This window comes from Poecilia latipinna, unplaced genomic scaffold (genome assembly GCF_001443285.1).
Source record: "Poecilia latipinna isolate Pla-1442-1.1 unplaced genomic scaffold, P_latipinna-1.0 Scaffold2087, whole genome shotgun sequence".
Lineage (NCBI taxonomy): Eukaryota > Metazoa > Chordata > Actinopteri > Cyprinodontiformes > Poeciliidae > Poecilia > Poecilia latipinna.
Genome location: NW_015114703.1, coordinates 199,624 through 212,312, shown reverse-complemented (window position 1 = coordinate 212,312; position 12,689 = coordinate 199,624). Strand labels below are relative to the sequence as shown.

The 12,689-nt window shown below is 38.6% G+C and overlaps 1 protein-coding gene across 1 annotated transcript; it reads right to left on the bottom strand.

The window, feature by feature from the left end:
• Positions 1-490: 490 nt before the first annotated feature.
• Positions 491-11,570, bottom strand: LOC106936156 (nucleoprotein TPR-like; the record flags this gene model as incomplete). The annotated part of the gene is made up of 24 exons (XM_015016984.1): positions 11,384-11,570; positions 10,953-11,057; positions 10,786-10,859; positions 9,222-9,318; positions 9,016-9,119; positions 8,770-8,934; positions 8,567-8,659; positions 8,339-8,419; positions 8,174-8,261; positions 7,465-7,605; positions 7,279-7,379; positions 6,767-6,964; positions 6,228-6,335; positions 5,915-6,141; positions 5,662-5,825; positions 5,353-5,492; positions 4,607-4,755; positions 4,348-4,510; positions 3,815-3,949; positions 3,594-3,734; positions 3,341-3,509; positions 1,729-1,895; positions 722-874; positions 491-607 (listed from the first exon to the last, which is right to left on the bottom strand). Coding segments are annotated over exons 1-24 (3,231 nt in total), but the record flags the coding sequence as incomplete, so codon positions are not given.
• Between the last annotated feature and the right edge of the window lie 1,119 nt (positions 11,571-12,689).

Here is a 12,689-nt window from a genome sequence, read left to right as displayed (position 1 = left end):
TTCGGTGGTTTTTATCACACTTCAATTTTTGTGTGGATTGTAGAAAAAATGCTACAGCCACTATGCACATTACAAAAACTGATAGATTAGGAGAAATATTCGGAGTATAAACGTCATTATTCTTAAGGAAAACTGGTTAAATGATGCAAAGAGCAAAATGAATAACTTTCTCCTCCTGCTGTTTTTAAGAAGAAAATGTTGAATTTCATTTTGCTCCACTCCTTTTCTGTACACTACTATAATCACAGTTATGAAGACTATTGTAGCTCTTCATCACATTATGTCATCAGCATGGTTTCTTTTTTTTATTGCCTTATAATGTATTCAAAACAAATACGTAGGTATATTAATCTATGCAAGTATCAATGCTAGAATAAAAAAAACAACAAATTTTTAAATGTTTTAATTTATTACCTTGCACCTGCATGTTGCAATATCTTCACAGATGCTTGAAAACAAACTAAACTGCTGTTTGTTGGGTTATGCTTACCTGCTCCTGTTGGTCCTGCAGAGCCTGCTGCTTGTGGGCTTCAACTACTTCCAGCTGCTGCAGCACAGCCTGGTGATCTGTCTGCGCATCGCTCAGGCTTCTCTTCAGGTCATTAATCTAACACACAAACCAGTAGATATGTCACAACAAGTGTGAGAAAAAGGAGAAGCCCATCATGCTAATTTATGATCTCCAGCCGTTTCCATAGTTTGATGATGGTGGATTTCAGACCTGCTCCTCTAGAGATGCCAGGTCTTTTCTCTTGCTCTCCTCCAAGTCCTGCTTTTCCTTCTCTGCTTCCTGGAGTTTCTCTTCCAGCGTCCGGTGTCGCTCCTGAGCTTCCTTCAAAGAAGCCTCCACTGACAGGCGAGCCTGCTCCGTTACCTGGGGAGTGGGAAAGAAGTCAACACAACCGTCAGAAGAAATGAAGATAAAAACCAAGAGGAGGACTTCTGTTCTCCAAGCAACATCAGGAGCCAAACTTTTGTTTGACCATTTAAATTAATACTTCTTTGGTATATTAGGAGTAATTTATAGGAATGTTGCAAAATCAAAATCTTATCAAGTATTTTTGGTCAAGTTTCTAGAAAAACATCTTGAAAAAAAGACAAAACTAACTTACAAGTAACTTTTCAGGAACATGTAGGAACTTGTTTTAAGTCAATAAATCCTTAATATTGATGAAAAAGATTCTTTCACTTATAAGTAAAAAATAAAAAAATAAAAAAAATAGTCTTGTTCCACTGGCAGATAATTTCACTCATAGCTCACACTTTTTCATTAATATGAAGGAATCATTGATTTAAAATCTCACTGAAAAGTTACTTGTAAGTTAGTTTTGTCTTTTTTCCAGCATACTAAGATATTTGCAATAGAAGCTAGAACAGAAATACTTTGTGAAATTTTGTGTTTTTGCTGTGAATGACAAACAGAAATGTTGCCAGCCCTAATTTGATATGGTCTGTTTAGACACTACAATTTGTTTCCAAAATATTACTGCCATTCATAAAATCTTGTTTTTAAACAATTTATAGTATTGTGAGGCGGCTCTTTGTGCGTGCTTTCATGGCTAAGTGTTTTTCCATCACTGTTTTGGCATAAAAATAAAGTGGTCAAATGTATTAAACCGAAAGGAATTTCTCTATAACTCGCTTTACAGCACTGAGGATGGTAAAACATATAAGCAGTTTATGATGTGAGAGTCCTGTAAACTGGTGGTGTCTACACGGCGTCCTGACCTGCTTCTCTGTCTCCAGGGACTCCTCCAAGCTTTGAGCCATGGCTCTGTACTGCTCCATGCTGGAGGTGGCGGCCCTCAGGCTCTCTGCCAGTTCCTCTGCCCGGGTTTCAGCCAGCTGCAGGCGGCCCTGGAGCTCCTCCCTCTCTTGATCTGAACCCTGCAGGCCTGCAACAAGACAGAACAGCTTGGGGAGCGTGCATTTTTCCCTACAGGAAAAACAAAATCATTTCAAGTCTCGAGTCTTTTAAGAAAAAAAAAAAAAAAGTGTGGCTGAAACCATCAAATAACCTAAAACTGGGTCAAACCACAACAATACAGACAACCGTTAAAAACAAAACGGTGTAATTGTGTTTTATTACATTCTTTGCACGCACATTTAAATAATCTGAAAGAGAACCAATTAACTGCTTCATTTAAGCAGACTTTATAACATCCAGTGAAAACATGTTTATGTTTAAATACGCTTTAAACAATAAACTATACAGTTCTCCTGCATAGTTCTAGTAAAAGTCTTTATGCCAAGAAAATACACCAACATCAACCGTGCATATAAAAAAAGTAACGGGGAAAAAGAAACCAAAATGGAAATGACATCAGAAGAATGGCAACATGTTTGCATAAGTCAGAGCAGAACAACAAACTGTGGGGAGAGTTTGGGTGGAAAAATCTCACTAGATAAAGACAAAGTAAACCAGGTTTTCCATATTTGCTTCTGTATTATTTCTGTGGAAATAATACAGAAATTAGACTTGTTTTGGAGAAATGTAAATGCTACAATTTAAAGAATCTGTGGGTAAGCCTGTCACAATAAATCAATTAATCGCATTAAAAATGAAAAGAAACTCAATTTTAATTTACTTGATTTATCGTTTTTCTCTTTTCTCCCAAAACGGATCTTCAGTCTTTGAAAGACAATTTTGTTTACAGAGACTTCATAATTTATTTATTTGTTGTTTTTTAATTTATTTTGTATATTTCAAATGTCTTCCAGTACCAACTTAAAGTTTATTTATGTTTGAGAATGTGTTCTTGCTTTATTATGACATTATTATTACCATATTACTTGAAAATGGTCTCAAAATAACAACATTATCGTTTATCACAAGTTCTGGGACAATTTATTGTCCAGCAAAACCTGTTATCGTCACAGACCTATTTGTGGGTTCCCCGTAACAAAAGATTTTCAGAAAATTCATTCTGGAAATATAAAACTAAACATTTTGAAGGAAGATGTGTACTTATTTAATATTCTATTAATTGCTTACAAACAAAAGCCCCAACAAGGAGCTGGTCCCAGTTAACTGCTCCCTCAATACAATGACTGAATATTGTTGAGGAAACAACTGGTCTTCATTCTTTATGACATCCAAGAAGAGACATAAGGAAATCCAACACAATCATCAAAAGATGCTTATAGATTCCAGACACTTGCAACTGAGATGTTTTGTTTCCCTTTTACAATTTTCTTCTGTCTAAATATACATTTACTTTATGTTCTGGATGCTGTGAGGAGGGGCTGCAACACTGTCTGTGGTATATCCTTACATGTTGGTATCCAGTGAAAATGTTAATAAAAATTAAAGTAGAAAAATAAAAGTAGTTATGTTAACCTCTGAAGACGGGTGTGGGTGGAGAGCCCAGGGTGTGGCGTGCCTCGGGGCGGCCTTGCTGCATCCTCAGGGTGTTGAGCTCCAACTCGGCCCCATTCAGCAGCTCTTTGGTTTTCTGATGTAAGGCCACCTGCGTCTCCAGCTGCCTCTTGACGTCCATTAGTTGGATCTGCAGATTAAAAAATAATGTTTTTTTGTATATGTACATATCACATCAATTAATTTCAGAAAATATCTTCGACATGGTGTTTACTTCTTGGTTCCTGCTGCACAGATGGCGCTGTTCCACTTCCTGCTCCAGCTTCTTCTGAAGCTGGGAGATTTGCAGTTCCTGCTTTTCGATCTGGCCGTTGAGACGCTGACGTGCGTCGGCCTCAGAACGCTCCAGAGTGGCCTGAAGTACAGAACGACAGACATTTCCAGCTTCTGCTACCTGATCCTTACTACAGTAGGTAAAGTTAAGTCTTCAGTTACCTGTATGGTCTGGAGATTGGTCAGCAGCAGGTTCTGGTTCTGCTGTTGGCTCACAAACGTCTCTTTCTCCTGGTTCAGCCTGGACTCCACCAGCTTCAGCATGTCTCTCTCCTTGCGCAGCTTCTCAGCCTGACCCTGAGTGATGAGATGAGATAAATTATGAGGTAGCTCGATTCACCTAAGAAAAAGAGCCCCTCAAAAGTCTTCAGGAGTGGATAATTGTGACGTGTGAAGAGAATGGCAAGATATTTTCAACATGCTTCAAATAAAAGACTAAAAACTGAGAAATGCACAGATATTCACCTCTCCTTACTCTGATATTGCTAAATAAAATACAGTGTGCTCAATAGATTTAGAAGTCAACTAATTAGTGAATAGAAACCACGGCTGTAATGATTATTTTAGTAATCGATTATTCTGACAGTTGATTATCTGGAGAAAAAAAACATCAACACATTCTGCAGATTTTTCATTTAACCACTAAACCCTTCTTAGGCTCTTTCCAGTGCACACTAGGAAACAAGCTAGCAAACCTCAGTCAAGGTAAGTTTCTCCTTTGCAGCTTTCAGATCTTCATTTAGCGTGTGGACACTCTGCTCAAGTTTCTGTGTGGCGGCGGCCGTTTTCTGTTCTTTCTCTCTAAGTGAGGCGATTTCTTTCCTGTAGCCCTCAACGTTATCCTGCAGCATCTCATACCTGCAGAGGCAGAAGTCAGGGGAGTAACATTTCCGCACAATCTAATTTATTTTCTAAGAAGTTTAGAAGAACTAGATCTGGTTCATTGAACTTTACCTCTTTGATGCAAACTCTAGCTGAGTTGATGTTTTGGCATTTTGAGAGCGGAGGTCAGAGAGCTGCTCCTGCAGCTTTTCATTCTGCTCGTTCATCGCCTTATCGCTTTCCAGACGCTCCTTCTTGTAGGCAGAGAACACTTCCTGCAACTGAACATAAAATCAGACAAATGTATTTACTTTCATATATATTTATCTTCTGTTTGAGGGGGGATAAAGTAACTACAATACAGTAAGACTTAATTCATACCACGTCAAGTTTTTCCATGCCAAAAGATGTGAGTTTTTAAAGAAAACCTGTTTGCAGCAGTTCTGTGGTGTTCTTTACAAAAGTATTCTAAAATATATGTTTTAGCAGTGATAATTATTTTTTCCTCTGCAACTTGGTAAAGAAACACTTAGGATATTTTTTACAACACTTTGATTCCTTGCAAACATAAGAAATGGTTTGCAAAGACCTCTTCTCTGTAGAGTGAACAACGCTATCTGGTGGCCACCCTAAAGCTAATGATCATTTACAAAAATACAGGTCAAAATACTGGATTTCTATTGATTGTTTTTCCACACATGACCAAAATAAAATCTTTTCCAGTTTTAAACTTTAGTTATGTTTTCTTCTTGTATGTTTTTATAGGATTCTGTATATTCAGGAATGAAAGATTTAGCTGCTTGAGTTTTACCTGCAAGTTTAAAATGCATAAAATTCAAATGCAAACACTTGCAAGTTGTGCATAAGTTGTTGGTCACCTGCCGCAGCGCTGCCTTGGCCTCCAGCACCTCGACAGACTCGGCCATGGTCACGAGTGCAGTGGGAGCTCCAGTGGTGGGAGTGGTTGTTGGTGAACGTCGGGGGGTTGATGTCAGAGAAAACTCCTCCGGTGGTGTTCCTAAACATGTCAATAACATGAGTGAAGCCATATCAGTAAAAGGTTTATTGGACAAAAAAAGTAGACTGAAATGCTGGAAATCAAATTAGATTTTAATTGGAAGTTGCAAACATAGGACCTTCATTCAAATAGATGCAAAGGCGGATTCTCAGAGTGATCTCTGCCTCACCTTGTTGAGGGAAAGCCACTCCCGTTGCCTGAGCCAGCAGCACACGGTACATGTCCCTCTGCCTCACGATGGACTCCGTCATCTTAATCTGCTGGCTGCGCTGTTCCTTCAGCGACTCCAACTCTGCCTGGGCTTTCTCCAAACTCTGCTCCAGCTCCACACGCCTAGAAGAGTACATCATCAGATTTAGAATCAGATTTTTAGGGATTTTATCCCTCTATCTGTGAAGATATTAAAGATGTAACAGACGCACTTATTGCCAGTGCTCTCCTGCTCTTCTTTCTCCTGTGCGTCACTCAGATCCCTGAGGGCCACGAGGAGTCGCTGGTTTTGCTTCTGGAGCTCCTCCACGCTGCGGAAGGTCACCAGGTGTTGGCTGATGACCTCTGATGTGCTGCTGATGTCGGCTGAGCTCACTTCCTCCTCCTGAAGCACGTGGTTTCCACGGGCCTCTTCCAGCTCAATGAGCAGCACTCGAACCTGGCAGAATGAATAAAGGATTTTAGATCAATTTAATCTCCTCGGACATAAAAATGCATAAAGGTGGAAGAGAAGCTTGAACCCACCTGTTGAGCCATGTCAGCCACCTGGAGTTCATATCTCTGGTTGTCTCTTTCCAGGAGAGTGGATTGCTTATTGGCTTCGTCAGCCTCGTTCTGCAGACGGTGAACTTCCTGTAAAATAAAGCACAAAACTTTCAGGACCCGGCAGAAGCAAGACCGATGCTTGAACCTTTTCGCATTACAGCAACAAACCTCAAATAATTTCACTGGGATTTTATGTGATGCACCAACACAAAGCAGTGACTGATTGTGTAGAAGAAATAAAATGATGAATGCTTCTACTATTGTTTATATTAATAATCTATTATTCCGATAATCGGATATAAAATGGGGTTTGGACCTTGGTCCTTTTCATCCATAGTAATGCATTACTTTTTGTTGGTTTACCACATAAAATCTCTCCATAGTACACTAAAGTTTGTAGTTCTAATGTGACAAACTGAACATGTCATTTACATAAAAGTATCAATTTAATATTTTTCAGTCCAGTGTTAAGGAAAATATAAACCCATACAGACCTGCACCTCGTTAATGTCACGTACCTTAATGGCTTGCTCCAGCTTGGCTGACAGACTGGCCACCGACTTCTGCATGCGCTCGTGTTCGTCCCTCTGCCGTTTCAGGATGGGGGCCTTGGCTTCGACTTCCTGCACAATGTCATCCAGATATTTGTTGACGCGCTTGTTCTCCAGCCGCTCCAGCTGCAGCTGCTCCTGGCTCTCCAGATACGCCGTGTACAACTGCAAACACACGACTCGCTTAGTCAAGCATGTCGACAAAGAAACTGCTTGGCAACATTTTGAACATAAAAAATTTAGCACTATATTGAAAATGATAAACAGTTCTAGTCTACATTAGAATTAGAAGTCTGAATTTTATGTTCTGTAAAATAGAACACGGTGAAGCGTTTATAAATGTAAATGTTTTCCATTCTTATTTTTCTTTGTTCCCATGTGTAATAAGGCATGGGAAAATGCTGGAGCAAATTTTATGTTCTAAGACTTTGTGGAAATGGTCTGAATGACGGCTGCAACCAGGAAGCTGATTTGCTTACTTCAGTCAGCTTCATGCCGGGTTTTATTTTGGACACAGCAGCCGCTGTTGGAGACATTGTTGTTATTTGGTCCTCTGCCACCACGCTCGCACCAGCAGGTCCTGATCAGAAAAAAAGTTTTTAAAGAGAGATGCTACTGAAATGCATTTTAAAATCTGAACATGAAGTAAGTGTAGCACAACTGACCTCTGAGTTTAGAAGTTGACAACAGGTCATTGGCGTTGTCCAGCTCTTTCTCAAGGCTCTGGATCTTCTCCTTTAACTCGTTAACAGTTTTGTCCGCTGCGCCGTTCATCTCCTGCAGCTTTTCCTCAAGAACTTTGTTGGCTGAAGTGGGCAACATTTCTTTTTTATATTTGATACTGGCAGCCACAAGTTTACATGCATTTATTAAGGGAATGCTAATCATTAATTTTGAATTCTAAATTATTAATTTAAACTTTTCTTTTAATTTAAACGGGGAGTTTAGATCTGGGATATTACTTTGGAGACGGTTCTGAACAAATTTAGACTCAAAGGTTCACATCTTAAGTAATGAAAGAAAATAATGATATTAAACTGAGATCAAGCTTGGTCTTAGGATTAATAAAGCAGACTAAAATAACATGAAGAATCTGGTCTCCAAAAGTCCACAATTGTAGCAATTCTGATTATTTATTGACTGTGCTTAAAAGCTGGTTCTGTTTGACAAAAAAGCAAACAAAACAAAAAAACAGTCCATCTAAATTAACTAAAGACTCTTTAAAAAAGAGTAATAAAATATTCAGCTAAAAGCTGAACCAGAAATATGAACAAAAGTATGGATGAACAAAAATCCACAATAAAAAAAGAAATCAAAGTTGTGTATCCAATTTCGTAATTCAGCAAAGTTTGGACTGAAACTCTCAGCTTTTACCTTCTCCAGCATCTTTCAACAGTTTGTGTAGTTCCTCCACCGCCCGACTCAGTTCTTCACTTTTTGCTTCAGAATCTGCTGCTGCACCCTGTCAGAAAAGAGTCAAATGTTATTCTAAAAAACATTGCAACTGAGCACAAAGTTTACTCTTAGGCTTCTCCACACCTTGTATAAGTTGGAAAGTTTAATGTTGGCATTCAGCTCGTTTCGAAACTTCTCCTCTGTGATGGCCTGCTGCTCCTTTGCCTGGAAAAAAAAGGAATTAACAACCATCCAAAGAGCACACACACACACAAAAAAAACAAAAAAGTAATGCATTCCATGCATTTCTTTCAAAATATGCCAATAAACTAAAACTGGGAACTTTAATTTAGGCAATTTTTAAATACACACTTCTTTTAGTTTGTTGATCATCTCTTCACTTTGCTTTTGAAGGTGTTCATTTGAGGTTTTCAAACTGGTCACTTGATCCTGTAGTTTGGTTAACTGCAAATCAAAAATAACATTGTTAAACTGGATAAAAGATTAGAAATTAAAATCACAACACAAACTGAATCACAGCAGAATGACATAAAATGAAATAAAAAGATCCTCACCTCATCTTCCTTGTTCTCCAGTTTGCATTTCAGCTCCAAGATTTCATTCCCCTTTTCCCTGGACAGGGCGAGCAGTCCCTCCGTCTTTGCCTTCAGTTCGTCTTTAAGCCAAGACACCTGGCCATGCAGCAGCTCCTTCTCTTGTTCCATTCGCTTCTCCTTGTACTGGAGAGACAGACAGCGCTGATCAAAGGCTTGCTTTTAAAGGTAATATTCAATGAAGACAAAGATCCCTTCAGAACTCACTTTAATGTTTACTTCTGCAGCTTCAAGCTCATCCAGCTTCATCTGCAGAGTCAACTTACTAGTGTTGACTTCCGTTAACTTATCATTCAGCTGCCTCAAGTCATCTGATAAAGCAAAAAAACTTGATAAGTCCAATAAACGTTTTACATGCCAATAAAGAATATAAAAAATTTATAAATAATGCCGTTAGATTATTTTATTCCTACCATTTAAATTCTCAACTTCCAGAGACCTCTTCTCCAGTGTCCTCACAAGTTCCCGCTTTTCTCCTTCCAATTCCTCTTTGGCTTTCGAAAGCAAAGTCTGAAGAGAAATAATGGAGGTGTTTAATGTGATGGCGCTAGAGCCCAGGGAAAATGTATTTATTCCATCTGAAAGTGTGGTAACAAATCTGCAGCTGTTTGATCTGTACACACATTCAATGGGAACACGTTAAATTGAATCCTAGTCGTGTGGTTGATTTTATTAAATCAAGACTGAGTCTAACATCAAAGTAAGCATGCCACAAAGTTTGCTTCAACTATTTTAATTGTTTGTGTATGAGAAATTCTAATTCTTTCATTTAAAAGGAATTAGAATTAAAAAATGTTGTCGACCATTGTACACATTGTAAACATAGTTTAATAAATGTTTCTCTTTAAGGCACTTTTGTTTTAAAAAAAAAAGGCTAATAGGCAAAAGTGTCAGTTTTTATACATTTTAAGCAAATTATCTCCAAGCAATGTGTTTAATTTGGGAAAACAACTAAGCTAAGAGTTCAATCTCAGAGACTACACATCTCATTTAGCATTTATTTTAAATGCTAAAGTTCCTGATAAAATAATATGGCTGCAGAAACTGGGTCTGCAAAGTTCCATCTGGATGAAGAAGACTTCAATAAGTTTCTTGAGCAGACGATACCAAAGTAGAAATGTTTGGCTATCATCCACAGCACCATATATGACAGTTTGTGCTGCCATAGCAACACAAACTGTCATTGAGCCTGGTAATGGAGATGTGATGATGCGTATATGTCTAGTAGTCACAAGACCTTACACAGACTCCCTGTAGCTCAGAGAATAGACTTTAAAATATGGTTGTTACCTTATAAATCACTGAAAGGCTCAGCACCACAATACAATAAAGATCTATTGTTGGATGAACCTTCCAGTTCACTCAGGCCTTCTGGTTCTAGTTTTTTTTTTCTGCATCCCCAGAATCAGAACCAAACATTGAGAAGCAGCATTCAGTTTTTATGCTCCTCTAATCTTGAACAAACCTTCAGAAAATCTGCTGATTAATAACTGGAACATCATAAACCTGTCAGCGCTTTCCCTTACCTTACTTTGCCACTGCAATGCAAGGTGCTTGCTTGTTTTATTTTCATGTTAATCATGTAAAAGCACTTTAAATTGCGTTGTTGCGCTATAAAAATACAATTGCCCTGCAGTCATGCATTTGAAAACAAAAGCCTATTAAAGTCAAACAGGAGGCAATCTGTTGGAAAGACGATGGTTAGCGGAGTTTGGGCCATGTTTTGGAATGGTAGGTGGGCCAAAAGTCTTAAATAATATGATAACACACCATAATAAATTAATTTATAAGGTGTGCTTATTCAAACATGACTTTTCCATTTCGCTTAAAGATGTAAATTTGACTGTTTAGCAAATAATGACAGTGATCAATCTACTTATGTGTGTTTTGGATTTCAAGGGATACTTCAAAAATGTTTAAAGACTACAGTCTATTTAATCATGACTGTAGTTATCTTTGTTGTTGGTGTCGTCTTACCTGCTCTGCTGACAACTTCTCCTGCGCAGACTCATTTTCCTTGTTCTTCTCACAAACACTTTTCAGTTCTTCATCTGCATTAAAGGTTTAACAGTAAGTTGATCTATAAGACTTGAAAAAAGCGAAAATCAGATAGGAAAACTGAAGTAAAGCGAAGGGTGTTTTACCAAGCTTCGTGAAATCCTCTTTGACTTTAAGATGTTCTTGAGCTTGAGACAAAAGCTCAGCCTGACACCGCTGAAGTTGATCAACTTTTTCGAAAAACTGTTGCTCTGTACAGGAAACGTAACCAACACTATAAGCATAAATCTACTTACTGAGAAGCATTTTGTCTTATCTAGCTCAAATCTAACAGTTAGCTTCAAGGAATTCCTTGTGTTAGCTTTAGTTAGCTTTCAACGGGGGTTTTACAAATCGTTAAGCAGCTTAAAAAGAGTAAGTTTATTGAAATAACCCACTAGCTTTATTAGAGGCAAATAAATCGGAAGTAAAACAATGACTATTTAAATTAAACAAACTTTTCGCCATTAACACTCATCCCTCTGTACTCAGCACGTTTAGCACCAACAGTTAGCCAAAAAAAGCACCAATAACTCACCGCTGTCAACCCGAAACTGTTCATGCAGTGCTTTTAAAGAATCAATTTCATACTGCCGGTCTAATAAAAGTTTCTCAAGTTTGCTTTGAAGAGTTGTCGGTAGTTTAGATAGCTCGGACGAATCCAGCTCCTGCAATAGCAGTGCCGCCATTTTCGCCTAAACAGCTAAACGCGCAAGCGCGATGGGTTGCCTTGTTCTTTGAGACTTTACGAGAGGGTAAAAATACTTACTGCCACCTAGTGGAATGACCCAGAATCACTAGTTTATTTCGAAAACATCAAGCAAAATATCTTGCTATTTTATGTGAAACACAAAAATGGGTAGAATCCCCAAACTTGTACTCAAGTAGAATCAAATTTTCTAACCTGAAACAAATCGGACAACTATTTTCAATAATCAGTAGTTAGAACAGAGTAATTCCAGTGACACAGTAGTTGACCTCAAAATGTTTCAGTAGGCTCAACAAATAGAAAATAATGATCTTTCTTTAACACAGACTGTATGTGTCTGGGCTGCACAGTGGCGCAGTTGGTAGAGCTGTTGCCTTGCAGCAAGAAGGTAGGTTCTGGGTCTTTCTGCATGGAGTTTGGATGTTCTCCCTGTGCATGCGTGGGTTTTCTCCGGGTGCTCCGGTTTCCTCCCACAGTCCAAAACCATGACTGTCAGGTTAATTGACCTCTCCAAAATTGCCCCTAGGTGTGAGTGTGTGTGTGCATGGTTGTTTGTCCTGTGTGTCTCTGTGTTGCACTGCGACAGACTAGCGACCTGTCCCAGGGTGTATCCCGCCTCTCATCCGGAACGTTAGCTGGAGATAGGCATTGCTTATTTTAGAGAGAGTGATCATTCGAAGAGACGATATTTCATGCACCTTGGTTGGAAAAAAGCCAAGTGAAGAGGTTATAGATACCTTTCAATTATCTCGAACCAATATGTTGAGTTACTTTATGAAATACTTTTCTATAATAGCCACAGATTCGTCATGTTCTCCACCAGGTGGCGCCAAGCGCACTGATAATAACCTGCAAGGGGGTTTTAAAACCTTGCCGACAGATAATGCGTTACTGTATATCTTAATTTTACACAAACAACGACAGAAAAGAGGGCTAGTTAGAGAAAAAAGGGCTAAAAGCACAAGGAAATGTAGAAATGAACACATTATTACTGATTTGGTCTTTATATGTTTTGAAGTTTTACACTGTATTTATATACCTTGCGAATGAAGACAAAAAAGTAAATTTTTCACTCATCACTCAAGATGCATGTAACAGACGCTTACCTGCCGTTTGTTTCACGTTGCCATGGTAA